The sequence below is a fragment of the Vulpes vulpes genome, chromosome 4 (assembly GCF_048418805.1).
Source record: "Vulpes vulpes isolate BD-2025 chromosome 4, VulVul3, whole genome shotgun sequence".
Taxonomy (NCBI): Eukaryota; Metazoa; Chordata; class Mammalia; order Carnivora; family Canidae; genus Vulpes; species Vulpes vulpes.
The window spans coordinates 53,397,465-53,414,725 of NC_132783.1; the positions used below are offsets into that span (position 1 = coordinate 53,397,465).

General features: G+C 35.9%; 1 protein-coding gene across 18 annotated transcripts in view; it reads left to right on the forward strand.

Moving 5' to 3' along the window:
• Positions 1-17,261, forward strand: part of FAM13A (family with sequence similarity 13 member A) — a 346,947-nt gene that overhangs the window by 45,820 nt on the left and 283,866 nt on the right. For all 18 annotated transcript variants that reach the window (XM_072755666.1, XM_072755665.1, XM_072755668.1 and 15 more), the window contains exons 2-3: positions 7,505-7,694; positions 14,453-14,662. In XM_072755666.1, coding sequence (XP_072611767.1) covers positions 7,538-7,694; positions 14,453-14,662 — 367 coding nt within the window. In that variant the 5' untranslated portion in view covers positions 7,505-7,537. The remainder of the gene's footprint in view (positions 1-7,504; positions 7,695-14,452; positions 14,663-17,261) is intronic.

The window sequence follows — 17,261 nt, forward strand, 5'->3', positions numbered from 1 at the left end:
CCCCAAAGAAATTTTTAACATTTTTCATCATTGACTCTCTTCTGGTTGTGATAGGTACTTCAACATTCATTATCTTATTAAACTCTCATAACACTGTAAATTAGGTGGTGTTGGGGTGCCTAAGTGGCTCAGTTAAGCAGCTGCTTTTGGCTCGGTCATGATCGCAGGGTCTGGGATCGAGCCCCATGTAGAGCTCTGTGCAGTGGGGAGCCTGCCTCTCCCTTTCCATCCCCTCCTTCTGTCCACTGGCTCTCTCTCTCAAATAAATAAAATCTTTAAAAAAATTATAAAGTAGGTGGTGGTGTGGCATTTAATAGATGAGGATCCAATCATGGTGTAGATGAGAAATTTTATAAGGTCAACAGGCTGAAAGTGATGATGAGTTGGCTGCAGTACTTGTCCTGCCAGTGACCTCTAAGTTGATTCAGCTGTTATGGCTAGACAGAGACCATGGATCACTCTTATTGTTGCCTTTGCCCCTCTCCAAAGCTGCACATTTGACCAGAGGCTAGCATTCCTGTTGAGAATATGCAAGTCAGTGGCAAAACAAGTTTTCAAACCCAGGTACCCTAATTTCAGATGGAGTGCTTTCCCAATGACCCAACCCTATCCAAGTTAATATGATTGTCTAGGTCTCTGTGTAAGAATAATCCAACAGTTACCACCATTAATTTAATTGGAATTTAGAATACATTCCTTTCCCTCCTAATTGTGCTGTCAAAATGGTGTTACTCTTTGTTTGTAGGGAGTCTCTTTGAGAGGTTCCTATCTTTTCCCCAATTTTTAGTAACAAAAAAAATACCAAACATTCATAAAAGTTGAAAAAATAGCAAAATGAACATTTCATGTATTATCCACTTAAATTTAAAAATTTGCGTTCTACTCTATTTGTGCCCACTCTATATCTTTCTTTGTGTGTGTGTATATATATGTGTATGTTTATATATATATAGCATATACATAAATATATACATATACACAGATATACATGAATATACTTTGTATTCAATTCTACAGTATATGAAGATACTCTACCCCTACTTCAGCATGCATCTCATAAGAATAAGGAATACACTACAAGTGAAATAAATTAGATCTTACACAATATTATACATAAAAACATTTATAAAAAGTCCATCTAATATACAACACATACTTAGATTTCCCCAATTGTCTCAAAGAGACAAGGCTTTTTGTTTTTTAAACCAGGAACCATTCAAGATTCATATATTACATTTAAAGTTTGTGTATTTTCTTTAAAATCTAGAATCAGTCTTTCCTTCATGATATTGATATTTTGAAGAGTCCAGGCCAGTTGTCAGTTAGAATGTCCCTCATTCTGGAATTGTCTAGATTGATTGTTTTCTCATGGTCTTTTTCACTTATTCTTTTAGCAGCTGTATCTCCTGTAAACTGTAAGTTAGATTTATAGGCTAGATTTGCATCAGTTTGAACATTTGTGGCAAGAATACCTTGTAAATGAGGTGTTTTGCATATTACATCAGGAGTACATGATGTCAGGTCATCTCATGATAAATGAAGATAAATTTGATTTTTTGAGTTAAGGTGAATATACCCATATTTCGATTGTAAGGGAAGGGTCCCCCCCCCCCCCCGCCTTGAAAAAACCATGTGTGATCTTTAATGCTGTGAGGATCCTGTTCTCCATCAACTTTTCACTTGATGTTTTAGTGTCCATTGATAATGCTTGATAGGGTCATTTGTTAAATGATTTGTGGAAGTTGATGATTTTTTTTAAAGATTTTAAGAAAAAAAAGATTTTATTTACAAGAGAGCATGCACACATGAAGGGGGGACCCAGGCAGGGGGCAGAGGGAGAGGGAGAAGCAGGGAGCCCAGTGCATGGCTTGATCCCAGGACCCTGAGATCATGACCTGAACCAAAGACACATGTTTAACCCAGTAAGCCACTTAGACGCCCCAGTGATTTTTTTTTATTCTGTTATTCTTCTTACATTTGGCTGCAGCATTTTCTTTTTCTTTTTAAAGATCTTATCCATTCATTTATGAGAGAGAGAGGGAGGCAAAGATATAGGCAGAGGAAGAAGCAGGCTCCATGCAGGAAGCCTGAAGTGGGATTTGATCCCTAGGATCACTCCCTGAGCCAAAGGCAGCCGCTCAACCACTGAGCCACCCAGGCATCACCTGGTTGCAGCATTTTCTAAATGCTAAAAAAAAGCCCTCTCTTCTAAATCTCATTTTTATTTACACAGTATATTATAATCACTTACAGTTGTTGTTACTCCTGGTGCTCCACCTGTTCGAGATTTGGTCAGTAGAAGCCCATTTAATCTGGCCCACAGGTCTTTTTGGACACATCCCCTTAGTCTTTGACTATTTCTTTGCTTTCTGGAATAAGTCTCAGGTTATCTTGTGCTTTCCTTGCACTCCTTTCATTTGGTGGTAGAGTGGCTTTCTAATGTCCACATTCCTGGTTAGATGTATTAGTCCTAGCCCCAGTTCCAGAGAGTTTTAAGGCCTGCAGTTCTGAAATTAACCAGCAGTGTAACCTGATTGTTCTTCAAAGGACCTTAAAATCCCGGTACTTAAATTCTTGGAAGGTTGCCTTAAGGAAATACAAGCTATTGATTTCTGTAGTCTCAAATTGATTTTCGTATTAAGCTCTGCAAACAAAGAGCTGCATGTAGTGTTGGGCCCATATAGAACCACCAATATTAAAGGTTCTGGAAATAGAGTACTATGTCATGGTTAAGAGCTCAATCGATAGAGCCAGAGCACCTGGGGGTTACATTCTCTAAAACTTACTTGTTGTGTAAACTCAGGCAAATTCTCTTTTTGGACCTTAGTTTCCTTGTCCCAAGGGGAATAGTAAACATACCTACTGATAAGATTACTTTAAAATTTAAAGATGTTAATTTTAAAATACAACAGAGCTGGTACAAAATCAGCACCCAATAAACGTTAGCTATCAAAATACTCAAGGCTTCTGAAACTCATCTCACAGAATTGATTAAAGTGTTCTTTTCAGGTTTTAATATTAGAAACATTGATGCTGCTTGTGAGCATAACTGACTTTATTTTAAGGTGATCTAGAAACTTGTAAATAATCCTTTTTTTCTGTTTTACAAGAATACGACTTTCCTCATTTCTAACAGGGGCACTCGATGGCCCAGTGTGCACTTTTTGTTCTTACCATATCCTTTGTAGAGGCAGAATTCAGAGTGCCATCTGCACTCAGATTGCCTTGGTGTGACTCTTGGCTACACACATCCTTGATGTGACCTAGAGAGCCCATTAATTAGATCCTCTGTGCCTCTGTAAATGGGGATCTCAGAAGGCTCTTTCTTCATAGTCTTTCTTTGCTAGGGTTTAACAAGTGAAGTCATCTGAAGTATCTGAAGCCATGACAAACATAGTAAACTTACTCCCTATGAGTTAGCCATCATCTTTCTGGCTTTCTCTTCTCTACAATCCTGGCTTTTTATATACACTGATGATTATTTTATTTTTCAAGGTACTTTTATCAGTTGGGTGTGTGTGTGTGTGTGTGTGTGTGTGTGTGTGTGTCGGGCTGTCTCAGAACAGACATGAATTCTGGCTACCTTAAGCCCAAAGAAACTAGTAGCAGGTTATGGAGTGACTCACCACATGGAAAGAAGCTGAAGCACCAATGTCTGGGCAGCTCCAACAATGCAGGTGGCAAAAGTTAATCTAATGGTTCATTCACAGCTTGTGAGAATATCGCAGCTGGAACCAATTAGCTCTAGCCTTTTGCTGTGCTTGTGACAATCTGCTCAGGAGTCAGTGACCTGAAAGAGAGAAAGGTCTGATTGACCTGGTAGGGAGCCTGAGACCTGTTCTTGCTAGAGACAGGGTGGTTCTTTTCATTGGCAGTCCCTACAGAGTTATTCACAACAAGGGCATAAAGACAGGATATGTCACTGGAAAAAAAAAAAAAAAAGGTGGGGAAGTGAAGACTAGGTGACTGCAAACCAACAAATAATTGCATGCATTAGTCCCAGTGCATGCAGTTTGTTGGCTATCTAAGCTACTTTTTGGTAAAAAATAAAGGTGTAAAAAAAAAACAAAACCAAGGCCACCAGCTCTTAATTATAAAAATTAGTATTGGTATAAAATTCAAGAGATATGGGCTCTAGTTTTGGCCATTTTTCACTGAGTGCACCATAAGTTTTGGGAGCCTGGTATCTTTATTCCTAAAGTGATAGTATAAGCATTGAATTGACCCCTAAGGATTGTTTTAGCGGTAAAATCCCAAGATTCCCTGTCTTTTATAAATGTAGGAACCTATTTGCCTTTACATGTGTACACAAGCACACCACATATACTCCAGTTTTCAGACTGAAATGATGGATGGGAATATACACAAACCAAAGTTTAAACAGTTAAGTTTGACTCCGAATACCTCAACCATTATTTTTAGCTTATTTTATAAATCAAGAAAGGTAAGATGTATGTTTTAAAAGATAAAATTCCATAGATACTGACACTTATAAAGTAATGATATATCATTGTCTATAGTTATTTTTCCATGGCTATTTAACTTTTATTACTTACCAGAAGGGATCATTATATTTATTGTAAGCTGCTATATATTTTTTAATGATTTAGGTATAAACTACTGAAGTAGTGTAGTAGTTTAGGCATAAAACTACTGGTGACATCTCACTGCTTCCTGCTAGCTGATCTCTTCACCAACCAGGCTAGATGAGAGCAACACTTTATAGTGTGTATTTGTGGTCACTGACAAATTGATTGTGATGTCTTGAGAAATATAACTGTTTTGTTTCATTGTGGGGTTTTTTTTAATATTTATTTTTAAAATGTCATACCAGTTACCAATGTAAAAAATAGAATTGAGCTGATTTCCTGTTCTTTTATTATGATTGCATATAAATTTTGTTTGTAGTATGGCTCTATATTGAGTAAACAGGTAGTTTAATTTGTAGTCACTTCAACTTCTGTGAGGTCCATTGCCTGTCTCTTACTTGAAAACTTTCTCATGGAGATTGCTTATCTATACTGTATACTGACAGGAGATACACCTACTGGCTGCCATTCTGACTAAAGGACAGAGTAAACAGCAGGGGCTGTCAACAGAGCACTAATTCAAGGTGTTAAACTCAAGCATAGACAGGATTTCTAAGGAAACCTTGACTTTCTAATAAAAAGGAATCATGGCACATGTATACAAAATTATTTTATCTTTATCATTCAGTCATTCTTGCATATTTTAAGAGATGAGAGAGAATAATTAGATCATCAGACTACCAACTAGTATGTCTTGACCACCATGATGCCTTTTTAAATAGCAAACTTTAGTCTAGACACATTATATCTCCATTTTTTTTTAAAGAAGAAATCAGAGTAATTTCCTGGAAGGATAATGGTGATGATCATGATGGTTGTAATAATGTATAACAATCCATAATTACTGAGTATGCCAAGTACTCTTCTCATTCCTTTATGTATATTAATTCATTTCAGTCTTCTATATTCCTATGAGATAGGAACCCTTAGCATCACCGTTTCACAATTGGGCACAGAGAAGTCAAGTGACATGTCCAGGGTTTACAGCTCATTAGAGCAGAATGAAACTTGAAACAGAAAGCCTGGTTCCACAGTGCATGCTCCAAAACATTATGCTGTATTGTCTCTGTAAGAAGATAAAATGAAGTGAGATAAAATGTGTAAGATTTAACCTTATATTGCCAGCTGTTTTTAATGCTACATTTTGAAAGTATTTACAAGTATTCATAGGTTTTTAAACCCCCACAAAAAAGTTATTAGCTATTATAAATTTGGCTTAATTAATAAGTTCATAATTTGGTAACAAATCATAGTTATTGCCTATACTACTACTACTCTATAGTAGCTAACACTATGATATTATACTATTAACAAATACTAAATCTGTAGTATTATCTATAATATTAATAGATGCTAAATCTCTATTGTAACTTTACATTTGCTGAATTTTCACTAGAAAAATCTGGTTTTCAAGTATGACCTATCAGGGGGCACCTGGGTGGCTCAGTGGTTGAGCAGATATCTGCCTTTTTCTCAGGTTGTGATCCCAGGATCCTGAGATTGAGTCCTGCATCAGGCTCCCTATGGGGAGCCTGCTTCTCCTTCTGCCTATGTCTCTGCCTCTCTCTGTGCCTCTCATGAATAAATAAATAAAATCTTAAAAAGAAAATATAACCTACCAGAAGATTCAAACATCTCAATGGAAGTTGGTCTGATTCTGTAGATTGTAAAATTCAAAATCAGATTGAGAATACAGGGACCCTACTCAAAATCAAGATTGTAGGATTAACATTGTGTCATTATCTCAGGTTCTATAGAGTTGATTGTAGTATATTATTATAATTGTATATAAACTGCTCTAGGACATTAATATAAATCTAACTTAGGGAGAGAAACATGAACCTAGAGGAGGATGAAACTCTTACCAGTTCTGTGACTTCTGCCAAATTACTTAACTCTGATCTTTGCTTCCTCAATTCTAAACTGGAAGTAAGGTTTCTATTTTCACATGGTAATAGTTACATCAGCTTGTACTTGTAATATTTACACTTTCGTTGGTTGGTACATTCATTCTCAAAGAGTGAAAGTTTCCCCCAATCTACCACTTCTATCCCCAATTAAAATGGTTTGCATTTTCCCAGCTTTTAAGTGTTTAGACTTACGGATATATAACATTTATATAGCACACATGCTTTAAAAAGAAAATCCCTCAGTTATAAAAGATAAATTTTAATATAGTTTAACACTTCCTGGGATACAAATTTCTATTAAAAGAAACATTTGTATGGATTTTTCATTGTGGCAATAACTTAAATGTAAGCTGCATTTTTTTTACTTATGTACAGTCTTGTGAAATGTTTAAATTGTGACTACCTGAAATGTTGCTGTTTCAGAGATGGAATATTTTGAACTTCAGTGAGAATTGAGCTGATTTCCTGTGCCAAAATACTGATGAGATATTCACAGATGTAATTAAATCAGAGAAACAAATGTTCACTCTACTCATATACATTTTTTGTCTAAGACTCCAAATTAAAGCTACCTTAAAATGGCATCTAGATACATTTTCATCTTTAGAAATCTTATTCTAGGATCTGCATGGTGTTTCAATAATCTTAGGAGTGTTTTATTTTCCTGTTGACCAGGTACCTGTGAGTCCCACCCCCTGGTTACTATAATAATCTATCTTAGATACTGCAGTGTATTTCCTCTCTTCCTTAGCTACAATTAAGTTGTGGCTTTAGGTTTCTCATTTTTCATTCCTTTTAACTATTCTATCCGTATGTGCCATTCATGACGCTGAGCAACATGTGAGAGATATTAGTAGTACTGAGTTGCGTTGAAGTAAAAATAAGTGAAGACCACTCCTATGGGCCTCCAGATGCCTACATTCCAATTCAGGTGTTTGTCTTGTAACTATGCAACCTCCTGTGGTCAATATGACTGACTGCTCTTCTTGCTTATGTTCTTTCAAGCAAAGTAAAGCAGCGGTTCGGCTGAAAGAAGACATGAAAAAGATAGTGGCAGTGCCACTAAATGAGCAGAGAAATTCTTCCTATAAAAAGTTATTTGGCGTCAGCCTCCAAGACCTCCAGCAGCAAGGGCTCACAGAGAACGGCATTCCAGCTATAGTGGGGACTCTAGTGGATTACTTGACGAAGCATGGTAAGTCCTGTTTTCATTCTGTTGTGTTTGTAGCTCCCACATACAAGAAGGTTTCTGTGTGAACTCACTCCTTCATGATGTATTAGAATATTTCCTAAAACACCTTAATTAGAATATCAAATTATGTAAGATGCCTTTTCCTTTAAAAAGTCCATTAAGAGCATTATTACTGCCTAATATGATTTTGACAATACTATTCCGTTTACTATGAACCAATCAATTTAATCCTTGAGGTTTTTAGTTTGGAAAACTAGCACTAACAATAGTGTTCTTGAGTCATTAAATTCCAGCTGATAGTAATTTTTAGGGTAACATTTTGGGTATCTTTTTCAGCTGAGGTCAATCCTGAACTTCCTGGATGCCTTGATTACTTTCATAAGCTCAGTAAGAATACTAAAAAAAATATATATATATATATATATATATATATATATATATATATATATATATACACATACATATGATATATAGCCTATTTGGGGGGATCATTTTCCATTTGAAGTGATGCACATAAGTATGTAAAACAATTAGAGAATAATTGAATTCATTGAGTGATAAGATAAATTATTATTAAGAGGTATCTTATAGCACAGCTTTTTTTTTTTATGATTTTATTTAAAAACCTGGATAAGTAGAGAGAAAATTCTTCCATTTCCCCTACATGCATTCACATTAGGGCAAAATGATAGGAAAACCCCAAACTACATAATAAATCTCAGTAAGTTTTAGAAGGTTTGGGAAGGAAGTGTTCCGAGGGAAAAGCTTGGAATTTTCATTGTTTCCTATACTAAAACAACATTTCTACACAAAAGACTCATTGCAAAATAGAGTTTAAAATTGGTAAGCGTTTTTAAAGGTAAAACTTGAGACTTGAGAAGCATTTGTATTTTGTGTGGTTTGCTTCCTTATCTTCCCATGATTACGAGTCCATTCCCCTTCCCTCCCCTCCACCTCGTCAGCTAAGAAGAATCCTTCATTGGAAATACGTGAGAAGCCCAGTACATCTGTTCCTCTGTAGGAATGTGAGTCAACTTGTGATAGCAAGTAGTTCAGCCCTCAGAGGGTCAGGTGTTCTGTGTTAACTGAAAAAACAACTATTTGCTCGGGTTACTAGGTATGTAGAGGACAAAATGATATTTTGTTCTGAAAACTGGAGAGCCAGGCTTGCATTCTTACTTCATAGGAGCTATCTCCATATTTTTAGAGGATGATAAACTGCAGACAGGTAAGAGTCTTAGAGAAGAGCTCTGTGTTTATTAAAGTACTTTATACAGATTAAACAAAAAAGAGGAATGGCAGGAAGATGGGACCTTGGCCTATGAGGTCCTGAAGCCACATTATATTGTTAGAGCTTTGAAGGACTCAAAAACACTCAATATTGAATAAAACTGTATCCTACTGATTTAGGTATAAATGGATCTCTAGGTAATTCATGTAATCTTTTAAATAGGGTTATTCAGTATTATTAATTTGGATACCAAAGTGTGACTACCTAAAATATTTTGGTTTTGGCATAGTCAGTGTTCTGATCTTTTATCCAATAATGACTAGCCTCTTGAGGTTACTCTTATGTAAAATCATTTTCATTTTTAAGTTTTAAAAATTATTGAATAGTTAATATACTTATGTGGTACAAAATACTGGAGGATATGCAATGAAAAATCTCTCCATCCAAAACCTGTCACCTGATCATTCATTTCCTCTCCCAGAAACATTACTTCACCAGTGTCTGATACAGTCTTACAAAGATGTTTTGTGAATATATAATCATATATGCATATGCTCTTTTTTCCCTTTGAACATAAATATAGCATACCATTCACACTGTTAGGAATCTTTTTAAAAAGTCGTTTAGTAGTATATTGTGGAGATCTTTCCATACTGCATTAAAAAGCTTTACTCACGTAATTCTTTCTTCCCCCCTACACACTGTTTGACTATATACGTGTTTCATTTCTTGAAGCAGTCACATGCTGATGAATACTGAATTGTGTGCAACTTTTGCTGTCTGTAAGCAATGATTCAGTGACTAACCTTTCACATGTGTCGTTTGGAGCATTGTGTATCTTTAGATCTGGGTTAAGGATATGTGGATTTATAATCAACTCTGTAGGAGTTGAACCAGTTAAATTTACAGCATCATTGTATGAACATTTTGGCAAAATTTGAATTAGGTATTAGTTTCCTTTTCTCTCTTCTTACCCATAGTTAGAGTTTAATTGCGTATATTCAGGTAATGCAAGCTAAGCATTTTTTAATAATAAATTTATTTTTTATTGGTGTTCAATTTGCCAACATACAGAATAACACCCAATGCTCATCCTGTCAAGTGCCCCCCCCTCAGTGCCTGTCCAAGCCAAGTATTTTAATGGGATAAATCAGTCATTCTTAACTAGAGATCTAAAATGGAAAATCAGTTATTCTTAAATGTAGTGATCCAAAGGGGCAACTGCACCCCAAGGTTTATAGCAGCAATGTCCACAATAACCAAACTATGAAAGAGCCCAGATGCCCATTGACAATGAATGTATAAAGATGTGGGGTGTGTATGTATATATACACATATATGTATATGTCTTTGTCTTACTATGCCTTACTATGTCTGAAACTATCATGTTAATAAACCAAAAACTTTGTGCAAGTCTTGATGGGTAGAATGAAGTTCATGGGCAAGTTACTTCAGTCATGAGTTTCATTAATTATTTTGTATTTTTTTAAGTCACCAAATACTTACTGTACATCTACTGTGCATGATACAATGGGCAGTCTGTCAGGTATCAGATGATAGGTCATATTATTTAACCCTGGGTAGATACTGTAGTCATATTTGATATTTAATATAAATGTAGACCTTTAACAACTTGAGGGAAGACTGTTGTAAAAGAATTTTAAGACAGAAGGAGTTTAAGATCTCTATGAAGGCCTTTTAAAAAGACTTTGAACTTAAAAGGAAAAATATGTAATTTTTCCCATTTGAAGGAAAATCTTACAAGTTATAAGGTATATCATCTTTATGTTATTTAAAAATAACTAATTTTGCTGACCATGTTACAGGATTCCTTCTCTTTAGCATGAAGATCCTGGGAGATAACCCAATTTGAAATAGTGTAGGACTCTCTTCTTACCACCAGGTGTCACAATATGCTCATGTATTGTTATACTATTTTCTGGGGCAAAGTATGCCGGTTAAGCAAATCCTGACTTGTGGCATTTTCAGTTTCTAATGATGCCTTCATAGTATTCTGAAATAAATATCTCAATTGTACAGAAAAGTGCCTGTCAATGGTGTAGATGTTATTTCATTTATATAATTCTTTCATTTTTAAACCAATTATTAAGTAGCTATTTCATGTTGAGAATCTCCGAAAACTTCACAAAGCCTGCTAAGCTTTTCCTTCCTCTGAACATTTCCTTTCCAGTCATCATTTCCTAAGAATTTAGATTAGGAAAATTGAAAGGTTATATAGTCTGGTAAGCCTCATATGGGTATTGGATATATTATAAATTTGTAAGGGCCTTTACAAAGCTGTATGGATTTTTCCCCCCCCAAACATAATAAAGCCAGGGGAAATTGCCCCAAGTTGAAAATCGCTGGATATCATAAGAATTGTTTAAGTGAGGGGATCCCTGGGTAGCTCAGTGGTTTCGCGCCTGCCTTTGGCCCAGGCCGCGATCCTGGAGTCCCAGGATGGAGTCCCGCGTCAGGCTCCCGGCATGGAGCCTGCTTCTCCCTCTGCCTGTGTCTCTGCCTCTCTCTGTCTATCATAAATAAAGAAATAAAAATAAATCTTTAAAAAAAAAGAATTGTTTAAGTGATAGATGTTTTTGAGAGAAGAGAGTTATACAAATAGAAAAGGAGCGGAAAAAATAGTTAAAAAGTGAATTTCACTGACTTCCATTTACACCTTCTCTTTCCACTAGTAAAGGCTAGGGGGATCAGGGACCTTGAAGACCAAAGCCAGTTCTTGGAGCTGGGCAGTTATTTTGGAATAACTGGAAGTATTTATTTGAGGGAAGGGTCAAAAAGCCTTGTTGGAAAAGAAAACCTAAGGTCAAAGCTAGAAAAACACTGAGAGATCCGGTCCAAGAGGCATTTGCTCGCCAAAACCAGGCTCAGAAACTGGGTAGATATAGGACTGGGATATAGAATTCTAAATTTTCATGATTTGGGCCTTGACCAAGGATGGGTGGTATTTTTTGGGCGCTATCTGTTGATGGCAGTACACATTTCTGAAGTTACAGATGAGGCTTCTAAAGGAGGAAATAGACCTTGAAAGCTTTAAAAATGAGTTAAACAAGAAGTCTCTCAATAACAGATACTCTGCAATACTAAAGGGAATGGCATCTTACTTACCTGTTGCTGTGTAATAGATTACTCCAAAGTGTAGTGATTTAAAACAACAATGTTAGGGGCGCCTGGGTGGCTCAGTTGGTTAAGTGTCTACCTTTGGCTCAGGTCAGGATTCTGGGATTAAGCTCTATGTGGGGCTCCCTGCTTCTCCTTCTGCTTCTCGCCATGCTTGTGCACTTTATCAAATAAATAAAATCTTTAAAATTTAATAAAAGTAACTATTATTTCACAGTTTCTGCAGGTCAGGAATCTAGGCACAGTTGAGTTGTGTCTTCTCTGTCTTGTGCCTTTTTTGTAAGGCTGCAGTTGTGATGTTGGCTAAGGCTGTAGCCATAACAGTACTTGACTGGGGGAAAGGTTCACTTCTAAGCTCATTCACGTGGTTGTTAGCAGGATTCAGTTCCTTGTGGGCTGTTGACCTGAGGGTCTCAGTTACTCACCGGCTGTTGTCCAGAAACTACCCTTAGTTCCTTGCCACGTGGACTTCTTCATAAGATAGCTAACCAAATAAAAAGCAGCTGATTCATCACAGAGTGAGCAAGCCAGAAAAGCCAGAGAGAGACAAACAAGTAAGACGCACATCAGTCTTTTATAACGTAATCTCAAAAGCAAGATTAGAACCTAATTATGTAATTTTGTTATATTCTGTTAGTTAGAAGCAAGTCACTAGATCCAGATCACACACAAGGGGAAGAGATTACACAAGAGTGTGGATATCAGGAGAATGGGCATTATTAGGGCCATTTGAGAAGCTGCCTACCACACATACTGACTGGTATCTCCTCTGATTACATGGTGCCCTGGTCACACTGGTTGGTAAAATACTTTAATATCCTCTCCGGTTTCCTAAACTTTTGTCAAAATTGGAGCTAAAATTCGTGTCAACTTTTGATATTCATGTTCTTCACATTTTGTATGCAAACAACTTACCACTACAAGCTCCATAAGGGTAATGGTAGTGTTTGAATTTTTTTCCTGTTTTTTTTTTTTTTAAGTTCCATAACATAGCACCAGATACTTATTAAATTCATCACCCCTACTTCGTCTTATCTTTTACAGTGCTTTTTCCTGGATTCCTCTTTTTAAACCTTAAAATTACCTTTCAACTTTTCCTTCCCTTTTGTACTAAGTTATGAAATTGTTTTTTTTCTCCTTTTCACCCTTCCCAATGGAATCTTTCTTACTGCCTTAGAGTAGAATGTGGTTCAAGAAAGCCATCTTTCTGCTCTCTCCATTCTCTTTGCTAGCAAGATCTTTCTTAACCCCTGATTGTATTATGTTCCCCCTTCTCCTTAATGCTCCCATGATAAAGTCTGCCTTTTTGTTCTTAAGTAAGCTCTAAGCCCAGTGTGGGGCTCAAACTCATGACCCCAAAATCAAGAGTTGAATGTTTTACAGACTGAGCCAGCCAGACACACCAGGTCTTTGCTCTTGAACTCAACATTTGTGTCCCTGTCCCATTTCTCCCATTTTATTACCCCATCGCTCTTTGACTTAAGCATTCCACATTTCCATGTGTTTATCTTCCTTTATAATGTCCTGTCTCTCAGTTCATATATTTGCTTCTCTTTGTTGAGGATAAATCAAGATGTCATGTATCCTACTGCTTGACCCTATGGGGCCCCTTTATAAAGAAAAAGAATACAAAATTAAGAATAAGAATTAGGAACAAAAAAAAAAAAAAAGAATTAGGAACAGAGGACTGGGAAGGGCCTAAATAAATGAGGAGCCCTGAAGCTTAAACTGCATTAGCTTCACAGTTTATCAGCCCCAGTCTTCCCATCTTCCCTATGCTTTAGCCAAACATGGTGTAAAGCATCCAAAGGCTGCTTTATGGATGCTTCTGTGCCGACCCTCACCAACAGTAATAACCCCTCTCAACTGGCTGATGGGGAGGAAGTTGTCTTATACTACCTTATGGTCTCATTAAGTCTTACCCTTTGAATTCAGTGATTAGTAAAGTATTTCTTCTTATTACAAAGGTAATCACATACAGTTAAGAAGTTTCTTACATACATGTTAGTTTTGTTTTGTTTTTAATAGTTTTCAAAATACTAAGCTGCTCTTGGAGCCCAGAGTAAGTTTCTATCATGTATTACAGAATATATATGAATGTAATTTCTTTGCAAAATAACATATATTGTGTTTATATGTGTCCTAACCTTATTTATAGAAGTCAGCTTTTATAACAATCCTATTGACCTTTTTAGTTGATATCTAGTAGGTTTGAAAGTTGATTATTATAAGAAAGCATTTTTACAGAATGTGAACATCTTCCAGTACTGGATAATCATTTAGAAAATCCTGCACTGCGATTTACTTATTTTGTTGTCACTGTTCTCTGGAGTTAGTGTCTGCCTGTGACAGACTTCTATTTATTTTCTGTGTGTCTGCTCTCCTCCTCTAGGACTCACCCAGGAAGGCCTTTTTAGGGTGAATGGCAATGTAAAGGTGGTGGAACAGCTCCGATGGAAGTTTGAGAGTGGAGCGCCTGTGGAGCTTGGGAAGGATGGTGATGTCTGTTCCGCTGCCAGTCTATTGAAGCTCTTTCTGAGGGAGCTGCCAGAGAGTGTGATCACCTCAGCATTGTACCCTCGATTCATTCAGCTCTTCCAGGGTTAGTGCAGTAAAATCCTTCTAGTACTTCAGGTGGTTTTATTTTTCAGTTAAAACTAACTAAGCCTTTAAATATTGAACACCTAAAATTTAAATATCAGGCTAAGCTTTTAAATACTAGTGGTTTCTCAGTAACCACCATCTTTCTATGTTAGTTACTCCTTTTCTACCCTAAAATAATACTGAAGTGATTATGAAATACTGCTAGTAAGTGTCATTTCTGAAACTATTGGTGAATTCATATACTTAATATAGGATAACCCTAATGTTATGGGCCAAAGAAATTCTTTTCTGACTAGTGACTGTCATACAAGGAGTGAGAATAGGGCATTAAATTCTATGTAGGAAATACTAATTAATTAAATTGTATTTGGTTAGTGACTTTGAGACTAAAACGTAGGTGGTGTGCTGTCTTTCTCATAAGCAAGATTGAGTCCTAAAATAATTGTGTTCATTTTACACAACTGGAAGAAAATTGATTTTTGATCGCATTATGACATGATTTTGAATGAAGAAACTTCATTTTGAAAGGTTGTAATTATAGGCATAATCATTATTTAGTTCTCCCTCCTAACTATAGTAGGAAAAATGATTTAGTCTTCAAAAGCCATTTCTTTCCTGATTTGTGCCAAGTTAGAGTGAAAAAGAAAATATATTTTTCTAATTGCCAGATTAAAAAGGATGTTGCTTAAAACCACATTCCTTTAAAGTATTGGTATAATTATTCACATCTAGTATACTAGAGAATGGATAAGCACGAAGGCCATGTTGTTGTGTTGTATTCTGTTGGGAAATAGTGATCAAATTTGAAAGCAAAAATTGCAGAAACCATATGTTCTGGTTATCTAAGTGCTCTTAAGCTTTCTACACTGGTAAGTGATAGTAAGTGATCTGTTTGAGGCTTTTTTGTTAGAAACTGAGCTTTTTCACATTAATATGTATGAGAATTTGAAGGAGGTAGCCATTGCTCCTTAACTGATTTTTATAAGGAATATTTTAGCCTTGTCATGGAGATGTTAAATTTTAAGATAAATTTCTGAAAATCATTTTAAAATGATTGCTACAAAAGTTAGTTGAAGTTTTAAATATGTCCTTCATATAAAATATTTAGTAATCACATATTTAGTATTACTAAGAGTCCTTATTTTATGTCTTAATATTAAAATACTAATACTATAATATTTGTGAATACTTGTGAATTTTAAAAGACTGTCATGTTTCTAGAATAGCTTTCATTTGATAAAGAGAATGCACTGTCTTAATATTTTTGTTACATTATAGTAATATTTTGTAGCTCTTCTTTATAAGTTATCTTCTCAATCATGACCTGTCTCCTTGGTGGCCAAGCAATTTGATTTGCATCATAAAAAGCAAGTGGTATCCTTCTAAAAGTAAGTCTGGTTATATATCCAACCTAAGAGATTGTGTAATTATGTACCCATAACAAATTCTAAATATGACAGAGACCCTGACTTTTGCCTTACTAGTGTTCTCATTTCCTAAAAAACTCTGGAGCTAGGTCTGAGATGTTCAATAAAGGAGATATTAATAGAAGTACCTACTAATTGTAAGCTGCTAAGTGAAGGGATGGAATAAAGTATGCTTTTAGCTATTAGACAGTATAGCGTCTTGAAAATACATTTCTCTTTAATAATTCGGTCAGAAAAGCTATGGTACTTCTCTTGGTTTATGCTGTATGTGGTATTCTTATAGTAGTACATGCTACAACTGGTCCCTCAAAAGCTGGAAGCAGCAAGGCTCTTTACAGACTCACTAAGGGCAGATGTTATGCTTGGCCATTGAAATGTAGCAAGTATGTAACAGAAGTGTGTTGGTGAAACTTCCTTAGTAAAGATTACCCTACTTTTATATTTCAGTCCTCCTATAACAGATTAGTGTTTATATTCTGTCACAACCTCATGCCAGATTTCCTTTTTAAAAAAATATTAAGGGGCTTCAAATTCTATCCTGCGTAAAGAGCAAGGTATTTCATAATTGAATATACTTACAATTTTTCACATCAAGATCCTCTCTTCTCTGCTTTATGCGGTAGAATTGTAGAGCCTCAATCAAGTATTTTTTCAGACATTTAGACTAAACCAAAACTTCCACAGGGGACAATCTGAATGCTGCCAATAAGCATTCTTTCTGCTCTAAGTCATCCTTTGATCATGTAGATCAACAATGACCCTCTGTGTGGAGGAACACTATTTAGATTCTTTCATTTATGTAACATTATGTAACAGATTATCAACTTGACTGGTATCTAAAGTTATGAGATTGTATCTTTAGTTAGCATACCAATATTTCTGCATACCAGGCATTTATCAAAAGCTTCTATCTGAACTTGATGCCTGTCAGAACCTTTTGCTTGTGTCACAGCTCTGGTTTAGACCGTTCATACTTTAGAGAGACTTTAAAGGACTTTAGTGGTCATCATTCCTGGTGGTCATGTTAAACTTACCTCTGACTGCAACAACTTGCCTTTCTTAAGGTTTCCAGTGTAATTGTCTCAGCTTGGTAACATTTCATGATTTTTGATCTCTTACCCTTACCTAGGTGGGCCAATAACCTTTTTTTTTTTTATTTTAACAATCTCA